At 36.7% G+C, this 27,895-nt stretch overlaps 1 protein-coding gene across 2 annotated transcripts in view; it reads left to right on the forward strand.

The window, feature by feature from the left end:
- Nucleotides 1–27,895, forward strand: part of RAD18 (RAD18 E3 ubiquitin protein ligase) — a 97,551-nt gene that overhangs the window by 13,291 nt on the left and 56,365 nt on the right. Inside the window, exons 5-9 of one of the 2 annotated variants that reach the window (XM_043886257.1) lie at nt 6,547–6,884; nt 12,175–12,274; nt 17,710–17,894; nt 25,865–25,941; nt 27,150–27,210. In XM_043886257.1, coding sequence (XP_043742192.1) covers nt 6,547–6,884; nt 12,175–12,274; nt 17,710–17,894; nt 25,865–25,941; nt 27,150–27,210 — 761 coding nt within the window. The remainder of the gene's footprint in view (nt 1–6,546; nt 6,885–12,174; nt 12,275–17,709; nt 17,895–25,864; nt 25,942–27,149; nt 27,211–27,895) is intronic. The other variant, XM_043886258.1, reaches the window with a different exon arrangement.

The following is a 27,895-nucleotide window of genomic DNA, read 5'->3' on the forward strand; positions in this document are numbered from 1 at the left end:
GAGAAAAGATGGAGCTGTATATTTAGAAAGGAACTGATTGGGGATTAAAAAAAAAAAAAGAACTGATGGACTCTCTGCTTTTCTCTGACATGGTAAAACTGTATCTCATGGCTGCTTTTTTTCCCCAGCTGGTATTGAAAGCTTAACAACCTGCCTGCTAGGAAACAAGGAGTGTTACAAAGAACAGCATCTGTTTGTTGAAGAGAAGTTATCAGTATCTTTGGGTTCATAGATCCTTTGGTAACTTAAAGGGAAGCCTTGGAATGATTGCAGTCTCTTCTCTCCTCCCCGAAGAAACAGGGTATTTAAGTATTCTTTATAGTGGGTTTGGTGAAGTAGGAAGCCTTGTCTGTAGATTTGGGATGGATTTGATAATTTGCTTCTCCGTCTGCCTTGGAATTGCCTCATGGTGAACATTTCTTGGATATTTGTCATATCTAAAGTGCTGTGGTACTTCATTTGCAAAATTAATAGAGATAAAATTCAAGCTATTCAGTTTCATTACTTTTTTGAAATCTGGATTAAGATCAGTGAGGGAGGAAGTTTAATTTTATGAATAAAGTATAAGATATTTATAGTTTGTTAATTTTATTTCATCCTCTGTTTCCCATCTGTCATTGCCATTTTATGATATTATGATTTTTTAAAATGTAATCTTCTAAACCAAATTCCAAAAGAGTATTGGAAATAATTCCAGAGGTTTTTGGGAACAGGGCTGACGTGCAGATTTTATATTTTCTTCTTTCACCTTTTATTTTCAAGGAACAAGTTTGTCCCCCCCCCCTCAGTTTTACTTAAAATAATGTTCTTAAGAAACTGTTGTGTTTATATATAACATTTAGAATATATTTATTAGATTTTTAAATACAGATTTAGAATGTATTTATTTGGAAATTTATTTAGAATGTTGTTGTCTAAGTGGAACTTGATTCTTGACCTAAGTAAGAAAATGTTGTTTTTGTATTTTTGCATAGCAGCCAGTTTGCATGTGTATTATAATTTTTATAGCTTCAGCATGTAGAGCATCATTTATTGCTTTGGTTTATACATTGATGAGGTATGAATTTTTCTCCAGGTGCTTATTTCAAGTTTAAAAATTTAAACAAAGAGGATGTAGAATATAATTTCACCTTCCCTTATAGCATAGTTTAAAGCAGACTAGGTTTGGGTTCAGGCAGAACTAGGTTTCCATCTTGACCCTACTTGATTTTTTTTTTAAATTTTATTTTTAACTGGAGGATAATTACAATATTGTGATGGTTGCACAGACTTCAGACCCTACTGGTTTTGATACGAGTGCGATCAAGATATTAATCCTTTTTAGCTTCTTTTCCACATTGAAAGACGGGAATAATATTGTGGACACTTTGAGGAATTGCTGTAAGGATTAGACATGAAGAGATATATTAAAAGATACCCAGCGTAGTACTGTATCTGGAACAGAGGAACCTAAGAAAATGTTCCTATCATTACTACCCTATATATTTTATGTATTGATATTGTGTTGCTCTGATACATGTATGGGCATGCCCTGTGGAGCTGATGAGAACTTGTGCTTGGTGGGCCTCTGCCTGTTTAACCAAATCGTCCCAGGTTGCATGTCCTGGGTTGTAACAAGTATTGGCAGGGACTTTGACTAGTTACCAAAGTTCATGGACTTGATTGCATGGGTTTTATGACTGCCCATGTTTACCCAGAGACCTGTTTTCACTTTTGATTCTTAGCCACATTTTGAAAAGGTGAAGTTATTGTCTAGTCAACTAACGGGCACGATTTTCCTATATTTTATTGAGTCACAGTTATTTTGAAAGTCCAGTTCATCCAGTTTGAATGTCTGTGATGAATGCTGTGAGGTGTTGTAATGCCAACTCAATTTAATATATAGGAGTGATGGAAATTGAAGGAAAGATTAGCAATTCAACTTTAAGTGTCAGTTTTGTAATTAATATTTTCACACAGCTCATTTTTAAGTTATGTAAATTGCCATAAACAGTCTCATGGTTATAAATACCAATTATTACATTCATGGCTTCCAGATTTATGACTGGAAGCAATGAATGGCTTCTCAGCTAGATCTCTTTCCAAGATACCAGCCTCATGTATCCAACTGCTTGTCTCACTTACCTCTGCTTGGACCTCTTAAAACCAAAACTAAACTCTGGTTCCCTCTGCTGTCCCCCCCTCAAACCCCACTCCCAATCTGCTGCTCTGCGGTCTTTCTTTACTTAGTAAATGGCAGCTCCCTCCTTTCATTTGCTCAGGCCAAAAACCTTAAAGTCATTTTGCCCTCTCTCTTTCACACTCACTCTGTTGTTCCATAAGTAAATCCCATTGGCTCTATCTTTGCTGTCCCTGCGGAATCTGACAAGGGCAGCAACCTAAGTGATCCTTGAAAATAAAAAGTAGGTCATACTGCATGTTGTTCAGAGGTGGTTTCCTGTCTCACTGGAGTGAAACCGCTGTTTGTCTCTGTGAGTCCTCCCAGCCCTGCTGAGCAGGCTCCCTGACTTATTCACCTGCTTCTTCTCCTTGGGTCATTCTGCTCCAGTCACAGTGACCTCTCTCTGCTTCTCAAACCTGCTAATCACACTCTGATCTTACAGACTTTGTACTTACAAAGTGAAACAGTGTTTCCCTAGATGTTCACATCGTTTAATTCTCCACTTTCTTTGGACTCTGTTTTCCATAGGCATCTTCTCAGTGAGATTGGTGACCATCCTGTAAAGAGTACCGCCCCCTCCTCATTGTTCGCTTCCTCCCCCACATAGTACTTTTTACCGATGTTAAGAGTGTCTATTCTCTGTTCCTTTACCATGGTGTAAGATTCATAAGGATAGAAACTGCTCTATTCTATGATATTTCCACTGCTGAAATTAGCAGGAACATGGAAAAGTTAATGAATATTGACTTTAACATGAGGCACAACGTTATTATTGCCATGGTGCCACTCTCTGCCACGTTCTTTTTTGGCATGTGTTGAAGTAAGAGAGCAAATTGGAAGAGGAAGATGCATCTGAATTGTGAATAAAAATGAAAAGGAGTTCTCTCTAGGATAGACACTTTGCTGAAAGGTGTACCCTGGTAGTAGCTTGAAACTGATTTATCAATGACAGCTTTATCCAGCAATTGAATAGTGTGCCTTTTACTTTGTTATAGTGAGATGAAAGCTTTTCTGAGAACCTTCTTTGAACCAAACCCAGATCCTAGAAGAGAAAGCCTTGTAACGATTGCCGTTCTTTATTTTTACTTTATTTCTGTTTCCTCACAAAGATGTATTTTCTTTGTAGGAAAGTTTTTAATTACATCTGAATCTCTTTAATATATAATACTACTCTTCAAGTTTCTGCTTTTCCTTTGTTGGCTTTGTTGAGTAGTTTTTTTCAAAGAATTTGTCCATTTCATCTAAAATTATAACTTTATTGGTATAAAGTATCTATAATATCCTCTTATTATCTTTGAATTTCTGTGAGGATTTTAGTGATATCTCCTTTTACCTCTTTCTGTGTTTTGTATTTTCACTCATCTTTCTTGCTTATTCTTGGTAGGGCTTTCCTGATTTTGTTCATTTTTTTCACAGAACCAGCTCTTGGCTTTACTAATTTTCTTTTGTATGTTTACTTTTTCACTATTATCTGTTATTACTATCTTCTTTGGGTGTAATTTGATGTTAATTTCCTAACCTTTTATATTGGAAATTTAGGACATTGATTTTCAGTTTTTCTATTAACTTATAAATTGTTCACTAATGAACTGTTTTGGTGAACCCCAGAGCTGTTGTTCAATTCAGAATATTTTCTGATCTTCATTGTTGTTTGACTTAGGGAATTATTTAGAAGTGTGGTGCTTCATTTCTTAACATTTGGAGATTTTCTAGTTATTTTTCCATTATTGAGTTTCATGTGAATTCACAGTGGTCACAGAAGATATACTGAATTATTTCCTTCCTTGTAAATTTCTTGAGACATTTCCTACTTTATGGCCCAGAACATGGTCTGTGCTAATGAATATGCCATGTATACTTGAAAATATTGTATATTCTCCATTGGTGAGATGTGATGTTTTTAATTTGTTAATTGTATCAATTTGGTTAATTGGATTGGTTCAGATCTTCTGTATTCTTACTGATTCTTATCTGCTTTGTTCGAGTGGTGTGTTTAAATGCATATTCACTTTTTTTTAAACCAACGATTATTGTGAACTGGCTTTATCTCTTTTTAGTTCTGTCCATTTTTGCTTTATACATTTGAAACTATGCTATGAAATGAATAAAGTTTATAATTTTATGGCTTCTAATTAAATTTATCATTTTGTCAAAGTGAGATGCACCTCTTTCTCAATGCTTTTGCCTTAAGATCTGTTTTGTCTGTTGTTAGTGTTGTCACATTGACTTTCTTTTGGTTTGTATTTATTTACGTGGTATGTCTTTTCTCATCCTTTTTCCCCTAATCTTTCTGCATCTTTATAAAATGGCTTCTTTTAAACAGCATATAGTTGCATTTTATTTTATTTTTTAATCTAGTCTGACAAGTTTTGTCTTTCAGTTAGAGTATGTATCATTGTATTTAATTGGTTACAGTAATATTTTTGCATTATTTAATTCCTCTTTTTTACTGTTTTGAGTTATTTTACTTCCACATATGTTATAAATTCCCTAAGACATTGCTAGGGATGTCAATACTGCTGTATTTAGCCACATACTTTCTTTTTCTGGGGTTGTTGATTCTTGTTGACACTTTATATGCTTCTATCTATAATCATTTTCTCTACGCTCAAGAACAGTTATTACAGTATTTCTTGTCTGCTGATGAAGAATTCTTATAGTTTTTGTTTGCTTGAGAATGTATTTTGCATTCATTCTGGAAGAATATTTTCAATAGGAATAGGATTCAGTTTGTTTTTTTACCTGTACTTTTAAGATGTCATTCTGTTATCTTCTTTCTTCTATAGTCTTTGTTGACAGGTCAGTGATATTTCTTACTGTTATTTCCTTAGAGCCATTGTTCTTAAGTGGGAGTGATTTTGCTTTCTTTACCTCCTTCTCCAAGAAGGAGGTAAACCAACATGTTTTGGTTGTCCTAGTGTGAGGTTAGGGGTGTTATGCTGTTGACATTTCTGTAAGGCACAGAACAGTCTCTACAGCAAAATATTATTTGACTCAGTGTTGGTAATGCCAAGGTTGAGGAACTGTGCCTTAGAGGTAGTATATCTTATTTTTCTCTGGTTGTTTAAAAGATTTTCTCTGTCCATGGCTGATTCATGTCAATGTATGACAAAAACCACTACAATATTGTAAAGTAATTAGCCTCCAACTAATAAAAATAAATGAAAAAAAGATTTTCTCTGTATTTTTTTCAGTAGTTTGGTTATGTTTTGCCTAGATTTCATTTTCTTTGTTTATCCTTTGGGGATGGATTTTAATTCCCTCTTAAGTATACACTATTTTATTTATTTGTCTATTTTTTCTTTTTTCGTTAACATATTGGTCATAGTTCTTTTGAAATTCTTCTAATGCTACTCAGATCACTTCTGGATCTGCTTCTAATGACTTTTTTGTCTCTTGATTAGTGGCTAATGTCTTCTTTGCATGCCTAGTGATTTTTAAATGTGTGTTGAATATTATGAATGAAATGTTACAGAGGCTGTGAATTGTCTTCCTTTGAAAGATGTTGAATTTTGTTCTGACAGGCAGTTAAATTCCTAGCTCCTCACTTATTCCGTCAAGGCCTGGTTTGATTTCTGTTAGATTTGCTCTGCTTCACTTTTGTTTCTTTTTCTAGAGGAGGATCCTTCTTAAGGTGTAGCCTTTGTGGGGTTTCAGCTGAGTGTCTAGAATCTTTACTAGAGCCTCTCAACTTTGGCCAGGCTCATGTTCCAACAGTTTCCCTGCACCGACCTTTAGAATCTCAGCTTCACGACATCTGCTTCCTGTCCAGTGTTCTGTGACTTTGTCTTAGGCCTCTGCAGCCCCGGAGATGACCAGTCATTGAGGAGCATTTCTCAGCAGATTTTTAGGGTGTTTGTGGCTACTCCCTGCTCAGCGCCCTGTGCCTCCAGTCCTCGCAGCCTTTGCCCAGAGCTCTAATCTCTGTTCTCTCTACCCAGAAAGATCACTGGTCCCTGTTGACTTTAATGCCCCACTCCCAGAGCACGCTTCCATGGGAGATTCTTGTGGAAATGTTGGATCACCTCAGGTTTCCCTTCTGTCTCAGGGATAGTTGCCTTGTGTTGATTATAGATCATGCTTATAAATGGTTTTGTATGTTTTGTTGAGATTTTAAAGTTATTTGTGGTTGGAGAGTAAGTCTCATATAAGCTATTCTCCATGGCCAGAATCTCAGGTCCCTTTGTTATCTTTTATAGACAGATTAGCTGCTTTTAAAGTCAGATTTATTGCTTTGTATTTTATTCTAGAAGAAACACTGGTTGCCATTGTGCAGTAAGTTCTGTATTTCACAGAAACAAAAGTTAATTGAGAAAACAGCTTATGTCAGTTGTGTATATGTAAGCTGACATCTTTATTATCTTTTGTGTTTTCTGTGCTTCAAGGAATCATCTGTTGCAGTTTGCCTTAGAGTCATCACCCACATCTGCTGCTTCTTCCTCTTCAAAGAATCTGGCTATCAAAACACACACCGCTGTAGCCTTCAGACATTCATTAAAACAAGGAAGCAAGTTAATGGAGAATTTCTTGATCAGAGAAACTGGTGGTTCTGCATCAGAGTTGTTGATAAAAGAGAATGAAAGCAAATCCAGCCCTCAGAAAAAGCTGAGCTCTCCTGCGAAGACCAGAGGGATACCTTCTGCAGAAAAGTCAGCTCCAGGTTCCTCAGAGGATTGTGTTCCTGAGACACCCTCTACATCAGCCTTGAAACAAGTTACTAAAGGTAGGAAATTATCTTCACGTGTTTTGTTTTCTTAGTGGAAGCCTTCTCATCCCACATGACATAATAAATAAGGAGGATTTTTGCGGGGAAAGGATGGGAAAGGGTAGACCAGCTCTTACCTCGTAACAGCCTCGCATGTGGATGGAGGCAGTGCTTCCAAATACGTTCTCTTTCTCCTCAGAGAATAGGAATTCAGGCTGATGGCAGGAAAAACTAAGCATTTTTAGTTAGTTTATGGTTCACATATGGCATAACTTTCTGTTTTTCAGCTTTTCTTCTCCCCCTCATCCTTCATGTCAGCTCCAGTTTAATATTGAAGAGCTCTTTCTATCTTATTATATCATCATTTGAATACTTCCAAGCTGTTTTGACGGGCATTTACAGCCTTGGACAGTTTGACTGCTACCCTACCTGTCCATCCTTGTTTCTCATCTCTCCCTCTCAAAAATCCTTCTGCTCTAGCCAAGCTTTCTCCCCTTGATTCCTTGAAAACGCTCAGGGATTAAAAACCTGTAGCCTGTCACCTGTTTTTATAAACACGGCCTCACTGGAACACAACCATGCCCATTTGTTCACCTGTCGTCCACGGCTGCTTTCATCTTAATGACTTAGTTTGTTGATTGTGACAGAGGCCATCTGGCCCCCAAAAGCCTGAAATCTTTGTTACCTGAGCCTTAACTGAACATGTCGCCAACCCCATTCCACCTTTCCAGGCTCTATCTAGGTCTAACCATTCTTCAGTTATGTTGTATAGTATCGGTCTCTCACATCACTAAAGCGTGGCAGCACTTGTTTTCTGGACAGTTTGCTTAGCTTTTTGATGACTAGGTCAACTTGTTCAACCTCTTGTTTCCATATCTTGTTGCCAGTGAATTTCAGAACACCTTTTAGGCAGAAACTCTATCTTAGACATCTTTGGTATGCCCCACACCACACGTAGTGCAAGGCCATTAGTGGTTACTAAACTTAGGTTGGAATTAGTTCGTTATTACTTGCGTGTTTGCATTTCATATAGATATGTGAATTTTTCTCTTGTATTTCCTAGCATATCTTATCTTTGGTCAGTTTTTGATCAAGTGACAGTTTTTATTGTACTGTTTTTAAGCGGATAACATTTTTCCCTGAGCAGAACCTGAAATTTTGCAATGAACCCATAGCATGTAAAGTAGATAAAATTTGCTTTGCTCCATTAAAGTGGAGATGGAGGGCCTCACCTCCCCCATCCATGGTGGTCTCTAGGCCTTGAGGCACCTCCAAAGGTCCCTGGAACTGTATCAGTTTCAGAATGATTGTGTTTCTGCTTTTTAATGCTACACTTATATAGGCGCACCTTGGAGAAATTGTGGGTTCGGTGCTGCAGTAGGACAGATAGCACAGTAAAGTGAGTCATTTGAACTTTCTTGTTTCCCAGTGTGTATAAATGTTATTTTTATGCTATAGTTTGTTATGTATGCAGTAGCATTATGTCTAAAAAAAAAATGTACACACCCTAATTAAAAAATGCTTTATTGCTTAAAAATGCTGACCATCTCACTCTTCACCAAAGAAGGCAAGAGTAGGAGAAAAGACAGTCTCTTCAGCAAGTAGTGTTGGGATAGCTGGACAGCCACATGTAAATCAGTGAAATTAGAACACACCCTCACACTGTACACAAGAGTAATTTCAAAATGTTTTGAAGGCTTAAATATGAAACACAACACCATAAAACTCCTAGAAGAGAACGTAGGTAAAATGTACTGGTTTTCTTAAGTCAGTCTCCCAAGGCAGTAGAAATAAAAGCAAAGATAAACAAATGGGACTAATCAAACTTATGAGCTTTTGCACAGCAAGGGAAACCATAAACAAAGCAGACAGACAGCCTACAGACTAGGAGAAAATATTTCCGGGTGATGCAACCAATAAGAGCTTAATTTCCAACATCTACAAACTGCTCATAAAACTCAATTACAAAAAACAAACAACTGGATCACTAAATGGGCTGCTGCTGCTGCTAAGTCACTCCCGTCGCGTCCGACTCTGTGCAACCCCATAGACGGCAGCCCACCAGGCTCCCCCGTCCCTGGGATTCTCCAGGCAAGAACACTGGAATGGGTTGCCATTTCCTTCTCCAGTGCATGAAAGTGAAAAGTGAAAGTGAAGCCGCTCAGTTGTGTCCGACTCTTAGTGACCTCGTGGACTGCAGTCTACCAGGCTCCTCTGTCCATGGGATTTTCCAGGCAAGAGTACTGGAGTGGGGTGCCATTGCTTTCTCCACAATAAATGGGCAGAAGCGCTAAATAGACATTTCCCTGAAGACATACAGATGGCCAATAGGCACGTGAAAAAGATGTTCAAAATGGCTGATCACTCAGTTCAGTTCAGTCACTCAGTCGTGTCCAACTCTTTGGGACCCCATGGACTGCAGCACGCCAGGCTTCCCTGTCTATCACCAACTCCCAGAGCTTGCTCAGATTCATGTCCATTGAGTCAGTGATGCCATCCAACCATCTCATCCTTTGTCGTCCCCTTCTCTTCCTGCCTTCAATCTTTCCCAGCATCAGGGTCTTTTCTAATGAGTCAGTTCTTCACATCAGGTGGCCAGAGTATTGGAGTTTCAGCTTCAGCATCAGTCCTTCCAATGCATATTTAAGACTGATCTCCTTTAGGATGGACTGGTTGGATCTCCTTGGAGTCCAAGGGGCTCTCAAGAGTCTTCTCCAACACCATAGTTCAAAAGAATCAATTCTTTGGCACTCAGCTTTCTTCATGGTCCAACTCTCACATCCATATATGACTGCTGGGAAAACGATAGCTTTGACTCTACAGACCTTTGTTGACAAAGTAATGTCTTTGCTTTTTTAATATGCTGTCTAGGTTGGTCATAATTTTTCTTCCAAGGAGCAAACATCTTTTAATTTCATGGCTGCAGTCACCATCTGCAGTGATTTTGGAGCCCAAGAAAATAAAGTCTCTCACTGTTTCCATTGTTTCCCCATCTATTTGCCATGAAGTGATGGGATGGGATGCCATGATCTTAGTTTTTTTAATGTTGAGTTTTAAGGCAACTTTTTCACTCTCCTTTTTCAGTTTCATCAAAAGGCTCTTTAGCTTTTCTTTGCTTTCTGCTGTAAGTGCGGTGTCATTTGTTTATCTGAGGTTATTGATATTTCTCCTGGCAGTCTTGATTCCAGCTTGTGCTTCATCCTGTCCAGCGTTTCTTATGATGTACTCTGCATATAAGTTAAATAATCAGGGTGGTAATATACAGCCTTGATGTACTCCTTTCCTGATTTGGAACCAGTCTGCTGTTCCATGTCCAGTTCTAACTGTTGCTTCTTGACCTGCATACAGATTTCTCAGGAGGCAGGTCAGTTGGTCTGGTATTCCCAACTCTTTCAGAATTTTTCACAGTTTGTTGTGATCCATGCAGTCAAAGGCTTTGGTGTAGTTAATAAAGCAGAAGTAGATATTTTTCTGGTCTTGTCTTGCTTTTTCAATGATCCAGCGGATGTTGGCAATTTGATCTCTGGGTCCTCTGCCTTTTCTAAATCCAGCTTGAACATCTGGAAATTCATGGTTCACATACTGATGAAGGCTGGCTCGGAGAATTTTCAGCATTACTTTGCTAGTGTGTAAGATGAGTGCAATTGTGCAGTAGTTTGAGCATTCTTTGGCATTGCCTTTCTTTGGGATTGGAATGAAAACGGACCTTTTCCAGTCCTGTGGCCACTGCTGAGTTTTCCAAATTTTCTGGCATATTGAGTGCAGCACTTTAATAGCACTGTCTTTTAGGACTTAGGATTCTAGGCTGATTATTAGAGAAATAGAAATCAAAACTAGGATGAGGTACCACCTCACACCAATCAGAATGGCCATCATTAAAAAGTCTACAAATAACAAATGGTGGAAAGCGTGTGTAGAAAAGTGAACCCTCCTACACTGTTTGTGGGGAGTAAATTGGTGCAACTGCTATGGAAAACAGTATGGAGTTTCCTTAAACAAAAAATAAAGAGTTGTCATATGATCCAGGAATCCTACTCCTGGACATATATCTAGAGAACACTCTTACTCAAAAATGTACATGCACCCCTATGTTCATATCAGCACTATTCATAATAACCATGAACATGGAAGACATGGAAGCAACTTAAATGTCCATTGACAGATAAATCGATAAGGAAGATATAGTACATGTATGCAATGGAATATTACACAGCCATAAAAAAGAATGAAATAATGTCATTTGCAGCAACATGATTGGACCTAGAGATTATCATACCAAGTCAAGTACATCAGAACAAGAAAGACAAATGCCCTATAATATAGTTTATATGTAGAATCTAAAATATGACACAAGTGAACTTATTTCCAAGACTCACAGATGTAGAAAGCAAACATGGTTACCAAAGGGTGAAGGGAGTGAGGTAGCGATAAATTAGGAGTTTGGGATTAGTAGATACGAACTATTAAATATAAAAAAGATAAAGAACAAAGTCCTACTATATTGCACAGGGAACTATATTCAATATCCTGTAACAAACCATAATGGAAAGTAACATTAAAATGAGTATGTGTGTGTGTGTATCACACAACTGAACACAACTGATAGCCCTCAATCACTGTGCTGTATACCAGAAACTGACAACACTGCAAACCAACTGTGCTTCAATTGAAAAAAAATGCTGACCATCATCTGGCAATGCAGGGTTGCCACAAATCTTTAATTTGTTAAAAAATTTTAAAAATGCAGTATCTGCAAAGTGCAATAAAGTGAAGTACAATAAAATGAGGTATGCCTTTCATTACAAATGAGAGCTAAATGAACGAATTTGTAGTCCTTAATAATTTGAACGTAGTTGGTCCAACCGATTCATGTTTCTACATACCCTTCCCCACTCTGTTCCCCTGGCAAATATTTTTATCTTACTCAGGTTGTTATGACTGCTTCAGTGCTACACATGAGTGGTTCCCAAGACTTGGTATAAACTCAAGATTAGTTTTATAGCTTGGTCATGCCTGGGTAGAAAAGATTTAACTAAAGCACTTTCTAATAAAACTAATTCCAGACGACTTTGAAATCTCTTCTTCGAGGCCAGGATTCTGATTATGTGATTTTCCACAGTGTAGCCCTTGCCCAGTAAGCAGTCTGTTCCACTCCTGCTGCCCTGAGATGTCCTTTTTCTCTTCTGCTTTTCTAAGTGCATGTTAAGGTTGGATTTCATTCTTTAATGTTTGTTGAAAGATACCTGGTTGTATTATTTTTACTCTTTCTACAAATAATAAAATCTTTTTCTCTTTTTGAAAAATACAGTGGATTGTCCTGTTTGTGGGGTTAATATTCCAGAAAATCACATTAATAAGCACTTAGACAGCTGTTTATCACGTGAGGAGAAGAAAGAAAGCCTCAGAAGGTAAGAAAGTGAAGCATAATTGTTGAGCCACTTTAGCCACTTTAGCTTGTGCTTTTAAAAATGTTAGCCGACTGTCCATTCTCTTTCCTTGCCAAATATAATTAACTTTACTATATGCTAATCAAATTTGACTTAATAAGAAATTTGATTTAAAATTCAGTTCTTTTTAGGCTTTTTTTCTTCTTTTGGAATTTTAGAACTACCATAAAGCCCTTGGCCCAAGAAAGCAAGGCTAGACTCTGAATATAGAACGCATCAGATCTTTTTTTGGTTCTTAGGAATCTTAGAAGTTTAAATTAGTAAAATCTAGCTTTTTCAAAAATTCTGAATAATTACTATATACACATGATATACTGTATACACATGACATTAAATAGTACAGAAGGGTTGTTTTTTTTTTCCCCAGAAAATACAGAATCATTTATTCATTCAACAAATACTTATTAAGCACATAACCATGTACCAGGCTCTGTTAAGCATTGGTGAATGAAAATGAGATGCTCTTTCCTTAATATCCATTTTTTCCTGGAAGGATGCAACCAGTAGGCTTGCATTTTGAAGACAGTGATTTTCTCTGGTGATTGCATATGTATAAACTTGAAGTTGTATACTTTGTCTGTGGGGCAGATTCAAAAGGGAATGTGTGAAATATAGTTTGTGTGTGTATGTGTGTGTGTGTGCCTATGTCTATGTGTATGTCCCCTGCCAACTAGCCAAGTGAGATAATTTCATGCTACTTTGTCTCCCTTATGTATCAAAATATATATCAAATATATATATATATCAAAATAGGTTATTAAACTTGATCAATATTGTTACACATGTAAGTTAAGAATCAAATTTTAGTCAGAGTTACATTGCAAGGTGTTATAGAATTTGTGGTAATGAAGATAATAAGGAAGCTGAAGCCACAAATTAGATGAGTCTGATGATGAAGGGAGACGTGAGATGAGATGGAAGTTTGGGGAAGGAATAAGGAGCAAGATCAGGGAAGATTTTATTTTTTAGAATGGAAATTATACAAGCCTTTAGCCTCCTTCTTTATACTATCTCCGGGGAGAGGGCAGATGATACAAGGAGCAAGAGGGCAAAAGTCCAGTAATGAAGTGTCTTTAACATGCAGAAAGAGCTTTTCTTCTGAAACAGGATGGAAAGAGGAGGGAATAGGTGATAATTCAGAGATCTAGGAAGGAGAGGGAGGAAATGGAAGAAATTAATGGGAGGTGGGAATGAACAGAATGATTGGTTCTCACGTCTGGTTTGTTTGGAAGAACTTGGAAGAGTATTTGCAAGAAACCATACTGATGAGGCAGGACTGCTTTGTTGGGTTTTGCGTGTGTGTGTGTGTGTGTGTGTGTGTGTGATTAAAGATAAAATGGTGTCACTTAGATTTTATGAGTAAATCAGCAGTGAATGCAGGTTCCGAGGGACAGACTCTTGCTGTTATGATTTACAAAAGCTGACATATAACGCACAGCAGCGCTTTATTGATTTACAGTGAGGGGCATCGATTGACAGTTCTGACTGTAGTGTTTTTAGCATGATAGTTAACCTTTTTCCTCCGAGTAGAACCTTTTTTTCAAGTGAAAATGCACAGTGAACCGTAACAGATAACACAGATAAAATTGGCCCTGTCCATTAAAGTGGAGATGGAGGATTGTGCTGTCCCCATCCCCCATCTCTCCCTGCGTCCCTGTCTGATAGCCACTGTAGTCCTCAGCTCCCTGCGACAGATGTATGTGAGGTCTTGCATGCACAGTACTCACCCCTAGTGGGTAAGTTTGTTGATGAGAATAGATTTTTAGGCTGCCTAGTTGAGATTTGGGATAAAGAAACTGGATCATTACAAGGATTATTTCCCATAAGCAGTGAGAATCTAATGGTCTAATGAAGAATCTTTCATTCTAATTCATTTAATCTAATTAATCTTTTAATTTCTAATTTCTTTAGAAATTTTTTTTCCCCTAAAGAATGAGATGGGAATATAGAAGCTGGGCATTTTCTCTTTGAAGAGTAGGGAATCAGCACTGATAATTTTGCTTGGACTGCCCTTTTTCTAGATGCATCCATCATATTTCTTCTCACGCACTTAGCTCATCAGTTTATCCAAAGGTATACTCATCCATGTATAATTAAGTTCAAGTTCCAGTTGTGGTTCTGAGGAGCTCTGTGGAATTACTATAATCCTGCCAGTTACTCTAGCACAATTTAGGAGCACTGTTTTCTGTTTCTCTCTCTCTCTTAGAGGAAGATTCACTATATGAGTTAGTGTGTTGAAGTCTTTGAGAATTCCTACATCAAACATAAGTGTTGGATTTTGTTTAATCCCGTAATTCCTAAATTTTTTTAACCCTAAAACCTTTTTGTTCTCATAACTCATTTTGCAAAGTTCGCATTTGTGAAGGTACACTTAGGGAGACATTGAACCACCTTTCTCTTTAGGGACATCCTGATCTTGGACTCTGGTCACATAAAAGAGTATATGATATTTAAAAATATTTCTCCACAACATCCCAACAGGCCGTTTCTTAATGTGGATGACAGCCCTTAACTCATCCTTTGTAGATTCATATCAGAGGTAATCAAAGAATACTTTTCCTTTTGCTGTCCTCAGATTTTGAGGACCCTTAGATGCATTACTGTTTCACCAAATCGTAGAAGAAAGATCAGTGTCATTTTCATGTTTTAGGAAACATTTATCAGACTTCATATTTAAAACATTTTTTTTAACTTTTTATTTTATACTGGCGTATAGTTGATTAACAGTGTTGTGATAGTTTCTGGTGTATAGCAAAGTGATTCAGTTATGTATATACATGTATCTGTTCCTTCTCAAATTCTTTTCCCATTTAGGTTGTTACATAACAACTGAGCAGAGTTCCCTGTGCTACACAGTAGGTCCTTGTTGGTTATCCATTTTATTTTATTTTTTTTAATTTTTTAATTTTTTTGGTTATCCATTTTAAATACAGCAGTGTGTACATCATATTTTAAAATTCTTGACAGAAATTGTTGATTTCTGCTGGTGCTTTTCACTGTAAATGCCAGTGAACAAATTGTTTTCCATTAGAATTTCACAGTCAAAAGTTTAATCATGTATCCTTAATAAAATACATGTTTTAGGTACAGACTTAATGAATTGTCCTTTGCAATATTCTTGTATAAACTCCTTCAAAATGTTTTCCAGGACTTGCTACCTCGTGTGATTTTTTACTCAGCTATAGTACGGTAAAGAATATGCCTGCGGTGCAGGAGACCTGGTTTGATCTCTGGGCTGGGAACATGTCCTGGAGAGGGCATGACACCCGACTCCAGTATTTCTGCCTGCCAGAGGGGCCTGGTGCGCTGTAGTCCACGGGGTCCCAGAGAGCCGGACGCGACTGCGACCTACGCTATCACCGTGGTCAGTGTCGTAGAGTCCAGTAGGCAGGCTGTCATTATAGAAGAACACTCTTCAGAAAAATGTAATCTCTTGAGGGTTTTCAGGGTTTTCTGCAATTAAACAGTTATTTCTGACTTTTAGTCTTCATTGATGGAGCATAAAAGAACTAATCTTGCCGGGAAATGGTGGTATTGGTTAATGGAGAAATGTTTGGTTGTCTTCAGTCTGTATTCAGCTGTTTTCTCTCGTATGGTCACTGGACCATTTGTATTAGATTTCCGTGTGGAACCTTGTTAGTAGAGATTTTAGATCTCCACTTAAGAGCTGAGCTGAGTCAGAATTGGTAGTTGCTGTGGCAAAGTGATTGAAAACTGCATTTTTAATAAACTCTCCAGATGGTTCTGAGATGCCTTATGTTTGAGCAGCATGGCCTTGTGCCCACTAGGTATATGCAAGTCCTTTGTAAAATCTTGTGGTTTTTTTTGGATAAGCATATTATTTTCAAGTTTCTTTTAATTGTTACCTGAAATTTTGATATTTCATTTAAAATGATTGCAGTTGTAGTGTCTACATTGAATACATATTTATTAAGCACCTAATTGCGGTAGCATTGAGCCAGGTGACGTACTCAGCTAGGTTATAATCAGATTAGATTGATTAAAATTTATCAGGGAGTTCCTGTCTATCAGATTTTCTCAAGTTATTAATATGCTTGACTTCTGCATATTCCATTGAAAGAAGTAATGTTTATTAATTGGTTTTTTGGAGGGTGTAGAAGAAAGTCATTTGATTGGGCTTTGTTATATTTATAATTGCAGCTTAGTGCTTATCATTGTGTTCATCATGAAAATACAATGAAGAGCCAGGTGACAATTTAAAAAAATATATATTTACGGATTTTTTATTTGGCTGTGCTGGATCTTAGTTGCAGCATGCAGGATCTAGTTCCCTGGCCAGGAATCAAACCTAGGCCCCCTGCATTGAGAGAGCAGTCTTAGCCACTGGACTGCCAGGGAAGTCCCCAGGTGGTGATTTTGCTAATACACTTATTCTTTTCTCTTTTTATTTTTTAATTGAAGGAAAAATTGCTTTACAGTGTTGTAGTGGTTTCTGCCATATAACTCGAATCAGCCATAATTATACATTTATCCCCTCCCTTTTGAGCCTCGCTGCTGTCCCCCACCCCGCTCTGGGTTGTCACAGAGCATCAGCCTGGGCTCCCTGTGTTACCTCTGCTAATACACTTTTTATAATGCCTATGTGTTTGTTAATGTAACTAATGGAAGTTAAAAAAAGAGAAAACACTGCTGTGTTTCTTGCTGTTGTTTTCAGTTGTCTTCTTTTGAAGATGATCCCACAAGAATACTACGCACACATCAACTCTCTGAATTCTTTCTTTCATCGGCATAATAAGTTTAGTAAACCTAACTCTCCCAACAGGTCTTCTTTTATTTCATCTAGTGCTTTTGCAAAATGATTGATTGCCTTGGGCTTAAGAAGGCAGTTTTGCCTATGCATCAGAATTTTTTCTAAGAAAGCTGTGTATGATAATATTCTAAAATCTATAGCTTGACCCTTGATAGCATTTGTACTCTTAATTACCTGAGATAGCTAGCTTTTTATGGAGATTTTCCCTGGAAACCATGGGCAGATTTTAGGGAAAACATGTTTTAAAGAGGTGAAGAATTGAATGATTTCATATAAGTGTGATCCTACGTTCTCATAGCATTTAGTCCATAGCCTTCTGCATGAGTCCCAAGTCTGCATCTTTAGGCCTGATCTCTGTCTGAGACCTGACTCTCCACGTATTGACTGCCACCTAGACCGTTCTGTCTGAATGTCCCACCACCACCTCAGATGCATCACTGTCATGTGAATACTGTCAACTTGATTCACAAATTTGATCCTTGTTCTCTTTTCCATTTTTATCCTAATGTTTCTACAATTCTCCCAGTCACCTTGGTACTGAGCAGAAGGTAAATTACTGTTTTACGTGAAAAGCATTTGATAATTCACAGTAACCCTCAGTGATCTCTCTTTTTCTCCTTTTCAGTTCTGTTCACAAAAGGAAGCCGCTGCCTAAAACTGTATATAACTTGCTCTCAGATCGAGATTTAAAGAAAAAGCTAAAACAGCATGGATTATCTGTTCATGGAAATAAACAGCAGCTCATTAAAAGGCACCAAGAATTTGTACACATGTACAATGCCCAGTGCGATGCTTTGCATCCTAAATCAGGTAAAGTAATAAAACAATGAATTTTATTTACCCTCTTGATAAAGCAGTTTTGTATGACTCAGGGGTTATAAACCACAGAGAAAATTTTAATGCATTTTTGATAATAGCTAAGATGTTCAAATACACTCCTTTGGAAGATATCTAGAGTGTCCTGTGATAAGCCAGCCTTTCTCTCAGCTCGTCTCTCTGTCCCCCTTCTCTTCTCAAGGGCAGCCACTGCTACCAGCTTCTCATATATATGAGGGTTGCTTGAGAGAGCACGTCCTGTAATATAATCCTAGTTTTGCAGCTTTATGACTGGGTGACTGTGGGCAAGTTACTTATATCTGACCTCAGCTTTCTCTCCTATTTAAGAGTTGTAATACTACCTAGTGCATAGTGTTTTTGTCCAGACTGAATGATAAAATGCATGTAAAGTGCTAGCATTGTACCTTAGCAGGTAGTTAGCATGGAATAGATGTTACCATTAGATTATTAAGATTGTTATATACCCAGAAATATATGTGATTATTATTATTTCGTCAATATTTTGTTTTACAGACATACTACTTAATAGTTTGTTCTTTCCACTTAACCTCACACAAATTTTGGAGTTCTTTCAGTTATTAACATATGGATAGAATTGCCTGATGTAAAAAAAATTAAGGTATAATATATAAACAGAAAATTACACAAGTTATCAATATCTTGTTTGGTGAATCATCACAAAGTTCAGGGAAGGTGCCTTTGTAACAACTCCTCAGAGGCCTGCCAGAATCCTAGAAGGCCAGCCCACCCCTCCCAATAGTTGCTGCCTTTATCCTCACAGTTGACCACCTTCCTGACATCTAAAACCATATATTCATTTTGCCTGTGTTTTATCTTAAATATGGAATAATAAGTAGCTTATACATTCTTTCGAGTCTGGCTTAATTTTCTACGACATTATGTTCATAAGATTTGTCCATGTTTTTGTGTACAGTTGTGATTTTTAAAAAAATTTTGTTGCTATAGCGTATTCCATTATACAAATAGGACATGTTACACAAATGTCCATGGTTGACGGATGCTTGGGTTTTTCCACTCTTTGGCTCTTAAAGAATAATGCTGTTATGAGTAATCTTTCCCAGGTCTCTTGATAATCATAGGCACACATAGTTAGGCATTACGTATACCTACGTGTGAAATTGTTGTTTTTGCAGACATTTAGCTTTCCTGGGTACAGACAGAAACCCAGGTGCCAGTGTATGCTCTCATCAGGAAGGTATGAGAATTCCAATTTTTCCACATCATTACCATCATCAGTATTGTGAGTTTTCGTTTTTGGCCATTCTAGTGCGTCCATGGTAGTATCTCATTATGGTTTTAATTTTTGCTTCCCTAATGGCTTATAGTGTTCACCATATTTTTATATAATTATTGGCCATCTGGATATTCTCCTGGGTGAAATATCCATTTAAGTCTTATACCCAATTTTTCTACGTTGTGGATCTATTGCTTCTTAATTTATTTCTGGGATTACATGAATTTTTCTGGAAACAGATCTTCCTGGGTGTATATTTGCTTAATCTCCTTTCATCTTTTCACTCTCTTAGTGGCTTCATTTGAGAGGTAGAAATTTTAAATTTTGTATCCAATTTGTTGCATTTTTCCATCAGATACTACTTTTTATGTCTTTGCCTACCACATGATCATTTTTTTTTTCCCCTAAAAGCATTATTCTTTTTGCATCTACCTTTCAGCCTACAATTTATCTGAAATTGGTTTAAGCATATGTTGCATGGTAAGAGGTGAGATTCTTTTGTTGTTTCCATATGACCAGCTAATTGATGTAGCAGCATTTATTGAAAAAGCATCCTTTACACATTGAATTGTCAGTACCTCATGTTTGAAAATCAGCTAACTGTGTTATGTGTGGATCTGAACATTGTGTTGTTCCACTGGGTCATTTATTAATCCTTGTGCCACTAGTGCAGTGTCTTAATTATTTAATGAGTGATTTATAGTAGATCTTGCTGTCTGGTAATGTAGTTCCTCCAGCTTTGTTGTTTACTGAGATTGTCTATTAATAGGTGAGTGGTTGTATGCAAATTGTGGTGGAACCATACAATGGAACACTGCTTAGCAATAAAAATGAATGAACTACCGATAAATGCAACAATGTGGATAAATCTCAAAAGCATTGACATACAAAAGACTACATGCTGTATACTTTGAAAACATTTATCTGGCATTTTAGAAAAGACAAAACTTTGGGGGCATAGAAGAGATCAGTATGTCCCAGAGCTTAAGGGTAAGAAGGAGGGAACTTACTGGGCAGAAGAACTTTTGAGGGTAAAGGAAATGCTCTGGACTTTGAAATGATGAATAAATGACTACTAATAGGCAACTGGACTTGTCTCTAGTTTTTGGCTCTTCTGGGTAAAGCTGCTATGAACATGGGCTTATAGATTTGTATGTAGCCATATGCTTTATTTCTCTTGTGTTTTCCTTTTCATTCATTTAAAATATTTTCTGATTTTTGTTGTGATCTCTTCTTTGACCCGTGGATTATTTGGAAGTGTTTTCAGTTTCCAAATATCTTGAGTATTTCTTAAATATCTTTTTTTATTCATTTCTAATTTGATTCTATTGAAGCAGTTCTGTATGATTTGGGGCCCTTTACATTTATTGAGACTTGTTTTATAACTCAGCATTAGGTCTTCCTTGGTGAGTGTTCCTTAGGCACTTGAAAGTTTTGCTTTATTTATTCAATGATCTCTAATGTTAATTATGTAAAGTTGCTAAGGTATTATATTCAAGTCGTCTATATCATTACTGATGCTGTGTTTAGTGATTCTGTCAGTTACTGAGAACATTATTGAAATCTCAAAGAATATTTATAGATTTTTAATTTTTCCTTTTAGTATATTCTGTTTTCTTTACATTTTTGAATGTCACCAATTAGGTGGATGTGCATTTAGTATTGGTATGTGTTTTTGATGAATTAATCTATTATAATGAAATAGTTGTTTTAGTCTCTGGTAATATTCCGTGAGTAATAACCTTATTTCACTTTTTCTTTAATATTGTGTTTAAACTATGGTTTTTGGTAAGCAGTATATGGTTTGGATTTGCTTTTTAAATTTAATTTGACAAGGTATGCCATTAAATTGTAGAGTTTAAAACTTTTTCATTTCATTTAATCTGTTTGGTGGAGTTTAAGTCTACCAACTTGCTCTTTTCTATTTGTCTTGTCCATTCTTTGGTTTTTTCCCTTTATTTTCTTGCTTTCTTTTAGATTATTTTTTAGTTCTATATTTTATCTTCACTGTTGGTTTATTAGCTATATCTCTTTTCTTTTAGTGATTATTCTAGAATTTACCATTTGCATCTTCAATTTATCACAGTCCACATTCAAATAACATTATGCTACGTGTGTTACAGAAGGACCTCACTCCTTCCATCCTTGGTTTTGGGTGTGTGAGGTCACCAGTGTTCAGCGGTGCTCTGTGTGAACTGTTCCACTTGTAGATGTATTCTTGATGTACTTGTAGGGAAGAATGGACCCCAGATCCTCCTGTTCCACCATCTTGACCTTGATCCATCCCGGTTTTATTGTCATAGATATTTCTTCTATGTTATAAATCTCATTATACTTTACCATGTTTGCTTTAAGCTGTCAATTTTCCTTTAAAGAGGTTTTAAAAATTGAGAAGGAAAGTCTTTATATGCCTACACTTTCACTGTTTGTGTTATTCTTCATGTCTTTGCTTAGAACCAGATTTCTATCTTATGTCATTTTCTTTTGGCCTGAAAATCTTCATTTAATCTTTCTTGTAATGCACACGTGTTTTTGAGACAAGTTCCTTCAGCTGTTATTTGTCTGAAAGTCTTAATGTAGCATTTAAAAAAAAACAACTTTATTTTGAAATAATTTTGAATTTGTGGGAAATTTGAAACATTATCATGAAGAACACATAGATACCCTGCACACAGATTCACCTATTAGTATTTTGTCCTATTTACTTTATGTATTAATGTATATGTGTTTGTGTGTGTGCTTCTTTATATACACGTATTTTTCTCTTAAACCGTCTGAGAATAGGGCGTATAATCTTGTCTGCTAAATGCTTCATTGTGTATTTCCTAGAAAAAGAGATGTTCTCTTTTATTGTTGCAGTACAAGTATCAACTTTCATCTCTATTCTAGTTTCAGCAGTTGACCCAATAATGGCCTTTATAGATTGTTTTCCCCCTCTAGTACATGATCCAGTTTTGAATCACAATATTAAATTTAGTTGTAATGTCCTTTCAATCTCTTTCATTCTGGAACAATTCCTAAGCCTTGCTTGTTCTTTTATGACATTGGCATTTTAAAAGAATACAGTCTTTGTTATTGTTGGGTTTTTTCCCAAATAGAATGTTTCTCATTTTGGCTTTGCCCTGTGTTTTGTTATAATTACATTCAGGTTGGCATTTGTGGCCAGAATACTATATAAGTGATGTTTTGTCCTTCTCAGAACATCTCATCTAGAGGTATTTGACGTCTTTGTGCCCTTCATTTGTGATGGCAGTTTTGATCACCTTGTCAGTGTCTTCATTGTGTAGTTTCCTCCTTACTCCTCGTAAGAAATAAGAGTCAGTTCATTTCAGTTCAGTCATTCAGTCGTGTCCAACTCTTTGTGACCCCTTGGACTTCATGTAGCATGCCAGGCTTCTCTGTCCATCACCAACTCCTAGAGCTTGCTCAAACTCATGTCCATCGAGTTGGTGATGCCGTCCAACCATCTCATCCTCTCTTGTCCTCTTCTCCTCTTGCCTTCAGTCTTTCCCAGCATTAGGGTCTTTTCCAGTGAGTCAGTTCATCTCATCAAGTGGCCAAAGTATTGGAGTTGAAAATAAGAAAAATATATTTCATATTTACCTTCATTTTTACCATTTCTAGCACTTTGTTTCTTCTTATAGAGATGAATTTCTGGTTTTATATTTCTTCTGCTTGAAAAACGTCCTTTAACTCTTAATGTGGTACAGGTCTGCTAATAATATATTCTCTCAGTTTTTATTTCTCTTTTACTTCTAAAATTATTTCCATTGACATAGAATTCTGGGTCACTGGGTTCTTACTCACTCCCAGCACTTCAAATTTTTCATTCCATTTTCTTCTGGCTTGAATAGTTTTTGATGAGAAACATGATGTAATACTTGGCCTTTTTTTTTGGTATAGTAAATCCCTTTTTCTGACTGGCTGCAGGATTTTCTCTGTCTATATTGTTGTGTTTTTGTTTTGTTATTTTTTGTTGTTGTTTATTTTGCTTTACATGCTTTGAGCTTGTTGCATTTGTGGTTTGATATCTTCATTATATTTAGCAGATTCTGGCCATTAGGTCTTCAAATATTTCTTCTTCCTTTTTTATTGTGGGATTTCTATTACATGTTTATTAGACCATTTGATATTGTCCCTCAGCTTTTAGATACTCTATCCTGTTTTTTTGTGTGTGTTTCCCTCTCCCCCTTTTTTCTGTTTCAGTTTGGGTAATACCATCAATCTCATTTTCAAGTTCACCAATTCTTTCCTTAGCTGGGTCAAGTTATCTCTGTTACTTTTTTTTTAATTTCTAACATTTCTATTTTATTCTTCTTGATGGTGTCATCTCTCTCCTGAAGTGACCCATCTGTTAATGCATGTTGTTCATCTTTTCCACTAGATATTTTAGCATATTATCATAGTTATTTTAAATTTCATGGCTGGTAGTTCTAAAATCTGGATGATATCTGAGTTTGATTTTGTTATTGTTATTTGCTTGCTTGTTCATAGATCTTGTAAACTTTGGTTAAAAGCAGACAATATTTGAGATGCTAAATATTGAGATGTAAATAGTGTGAATGACTGAAAAATGGACTTGTCTCCTCTTCTGCTAGGACTTTACTGTGTGTGGTTGATTGGTTTGGGTTTTTTGTTGCTGTAGCTATCTATAGTTGACCACCAGTTTCATATCTCCTGTGCTTAGGTTGGTGCCTGAGTTACCAGAAGTTTGTTTTTAAAATGCTCCTGCCTCACTCGCACTTAGGTTTTCCCTGTGAACCCGTACCTGAAAAAGTCTCTTTGCATGCTCACTTCTCCCCCAGTGGCTGATCACAGCTACTTGTCGCATGGAGTGCCCTGGCTTCATAGTAGGGAGCATGAGGTTGTTCTAGCTTAGCCTCTGTCTTAGGCAGGCCCTTGATCCCGGGTCTTTGTGGGGCTCTCAATGACCCTGTGCCTCCCCAGGTGGCCAGGGCCCTCTAGTGATCTGGGCCGGGGTTTCCTGACCTCTCCGCCCGAGTAGAGGGTTTTGTTTCCTGTCTCCATCTACCTGTACTCTGGGGTCTTCAGTTTTGTTGACCTTCCCTCAGTGGCTTAACGGTTTTTTTTCCAAAGGGTTAGAGGAATGGGGCTTCATGTCCTTCCTGCAGTGGAGGCTGTTCTCCTTTCCCAGGCCTGGACATGGAGGGATACTTTTTCTGATTCTCACCCTTCCTTTAGTAGTTCTTGAGAATACCCAGTAAAGTCTATAGAAAATAACCTTGAATTTGGTGTGAGCCCTGCATCTAAGCTTCCCAGGATTTTTATACAGTTATGATGGTTCACCGTTGGCCTTTTATAATCTGTCAGAAAGGTTGTCTGAAATCTTCTTACCCAGCAGTTGGATGATCTTTGTTTTTATTATGTCAGCCAATACTCATGACCCTCCCCTCGAAGGCATCTGACTTTCCTTAGATTTCAGGCTAGTTGGTTTCTCTGTGAACTTAGCTCTGATGGATTCAAGAAGAGTTACAGTTTTATAAGTTATTCAGGCTTTTCTTGTTACTAGGGTGTGAGTGACACTATATCCAGGTCTTTATATCATAAACAGAATCAGAAGTCCCCCTGAAAGATTTAAGCTCTTGAGTTGCATCTACTCCTGATACGGTCTCCTTAATATCTTAGAAGAGAATATATGCCAGATGTTCTCTGGGCAGAATGCAAGTGGTCCCTTTGCTTTTCTGTTATACCGTGATTCAGTAAATTATGTTAGCTGTTCAGCTCATAGAGATTGTTTACTTTGTTTCTACTTGTTTTAATGATATTAGGGAGGCAAGGGGTATCTCTCAGTCCTTGAAAAATAAACTTTGAATTGAGGTAATTGCATTCTTAAATGATCCTCTCAAGGACTGTGGGTTTTGTAAGAAACTTTTTAAATAGGGATTTTGTATAAATTTATATAGAATTTAAATTCTTATGGTGAAGAATATGATGATTTCCCCTGTTTACCAGTTATCCAGCTTAAACAGTGTCAACCATGCCTAATGGTGTGTTGTCTGTCATTTACACTCCTTTCTAGACATAGTATCCTTTTATGTATAAATGTGTGTGTGTCAGGGCTTGTGATTTTTTCCCCTGCACTATATGTATGTTAGCCTTAATATGTTGGCCTAGTAGGCAGAAAGATATCATTGGTAAATTTCATGGTATTTGCAGTCAAAGGTATTTACACATGAGATGGAGCATATTCCAGATCTCTCTGATGTATATGATTGGTAACTACACCTACAGACAAAAATTCTGGAGTCTGGGTCAGTTCCCTCCCTGCTATTTATAGACCTTTGCCTTTCTTTGAAAAGTAGCTTCTTATAACATTTTGTACATTGGCATTAGAGTGGATATCCCCTAAGAATAGAATTCACACTAACAGGTTAATTTTCATATTTTATTGTTAACTTAAAGAAAAGAGCAAAATGACTTCGCTGTCTCTTCTGGTTATTTTTTAAACTGTAATTGCATGTGTAAGAGTTAAATGTTTTAACTCTGTGTTCTTTTTTTTTCCCTTTTATTTTGAAATAACTTTAGACTACAGAAAAATATTTAGAAAGACCAAACCGGGAGTTCACGTATACCCATCATCTAGCTTCAGTGTTAATAGTTCGTATAACCAGAGTACATTGAGCAATGTCATGTAATTAATGTTGGCTATATGTCCTTGTTTTAACAGCTGCTGAAATAGTTCAAGAAATCGAAAATATGGAGAAGACTCGGATGCGTTTTGAAGCTAGTAAACTCAATGAAAGTGTATGTTGATGGTCTTTTTAAGTGTCTTGGTAGAAATGAAGGAAAGAAAAAAGTTGAATACCCTACAAATTAAAGCAAACTGGTATTGAATCTGTTCAGTGGGAAATGTACTAGAAAACTTTTCCATTTAATGTATTATGATTTACTTGCAGCTCATTTTTAGTACAAAATTCTATTGTATTTAGCAGTCTTCTGGCACAAAATCAATCCAAAGTAGAGTTTATTAGTGAATTATAGTTTTTTGGGAAAGTCATGTGCCTGTACATCAGGTGACCTTGGTATTGACCCTTTCTTTGGCAGTTGCATATAATAAGCTGTTTACCATTTAGCCTGTGTGGCCCGTAGTATCTTCATCTGTAAGACTCAGGGGTTGAACTGTATGGTCTCTGAGGTCCCCTTTTAGCTCTGGCATTCTGCAATTCTGTGATTGTACTGGTTGAGAAGTTAAGTAATTGTAAGAGTTGACGAGAATTGAGCATCTGTTGAGCTTGTTGAGGGAATCAGAGGCCTAAATTCCTTCACTATTGCCTTCCTGTAGCTTGATGGTCCAAAACTTGAGGAAAGGGTACCAAAGAAGAAAATAGTCACTGTGTCCTTTGGCACTGGAGGAAGTGTTTTGGGCTCTCCCATGTAGACATTTTCTAGGCGTGTTTGTAAGGTAGCAACAACTTTAGGCAAGTAAGTTTATAATCAGATAGGAAAAAAATGAGATTGTTGTTGATTTCATCATTACCCGTGTGCTGACTATAAGACGGAGACTATAATGAATTGTGTCAGTTTCTGGTCTCTATATATTACCTTTGTGGTATACTTGGGAGTTAGATTGGGAAAAGATAGAAGACAAACAGGGAGATGTGCCTTATTAATGACCTGCTAAATGTCTATTCGGTCTTGTGTAACCTGTTGTACTAATGAATGTGAAAAATTAAATATTGAACATAGGAAGCTTAATTGATTTTTGTGTTAATACTTTATATATTCTAATAGAATCAATGTTGCATTTTCTACTGATGTAAGTAAAACATATATTAATTACAGTATTAAAAGAAGTAAATAGGAGTTAATCTTCTTGGTCTATATAAAACAGGGATGAGAGATTATTTTCCTCAAGTTTAAACATCCACATTAGAGACTTTTAAGTTTATTGTACTAATTTCTTTTTTTGTCATTTTTTTGAATTTTTAATTAAGAATATTTCATTATTTTAGATAATGGTTTTTACAAAGGACCAAACAGAAAAGGAAATAGATGAAATTCACAGTAAATATCGTAAGTTATATGACACTTTCTTTATTTGCAAAAGACTTGGCTTGCAGTTTTCCATCTTAAGTAACTTTTTAAAAATATGTTTTGCATAATAATGTTCAGTGCAAACTTTCCTGTTACTATTATGTAAGAGACTGACTTTTGGTTGAATGTTTACTCAGACAGTGACTTTTGTTTTTGCAAGTATGTGCCTGCTCTTTTCTTTTTTTGATGAGTTAGAAATTTTGTTTTGTTTTTTTAATTTATATTTTTATTGAAGGATAATTCCTTTACAGAATTGTGTTGTTTTCTGTCACACCTCAGCATGAATCAGCCATAAGTATACATATATCCCCTCCCGTTTGAATCTCCCTCCCGTCTCCCTCCCATCCCACCCCTCTAGGCTGATACAGAGCCCCTGTGTGAGTTTCCTGAGCCATACGGCAAATTCCCTTTGGCTGTCTGTTTTACACATGGTGATGTAAGTCTCTATGTTATTCTTTCCATACAGCTCACCCTCTCCTCCCCTCTCCCCATGTCCATAAATCTATTCTCTGTGTCTGTTTCTCTGCTGCTGCCCTGTAAATAAATTCTTCTGAACCATTTTTCTTGATTCCATATATGTGCGTTAGAATATGATATTTATCTTTCTCTTTTTGACTCACTTCACTCTGTATTATAGGTTCTAGGTTCATCCACCTCATCAGAA

Source organism: Cervus elaphus, chromosome 24, assembly GCF_910594005.1.
Source record: "Cervus elaphus chromosome 24, mCerEla1.1, whole genome shotgun sequence".
NCBI classification, from domain to species: domain Eukaryota; kingdom Metazoa; phylum Chordata; class Mammalia; order Artiodactyla; family Cervidae; genus Cervus; species Cervus elaphus.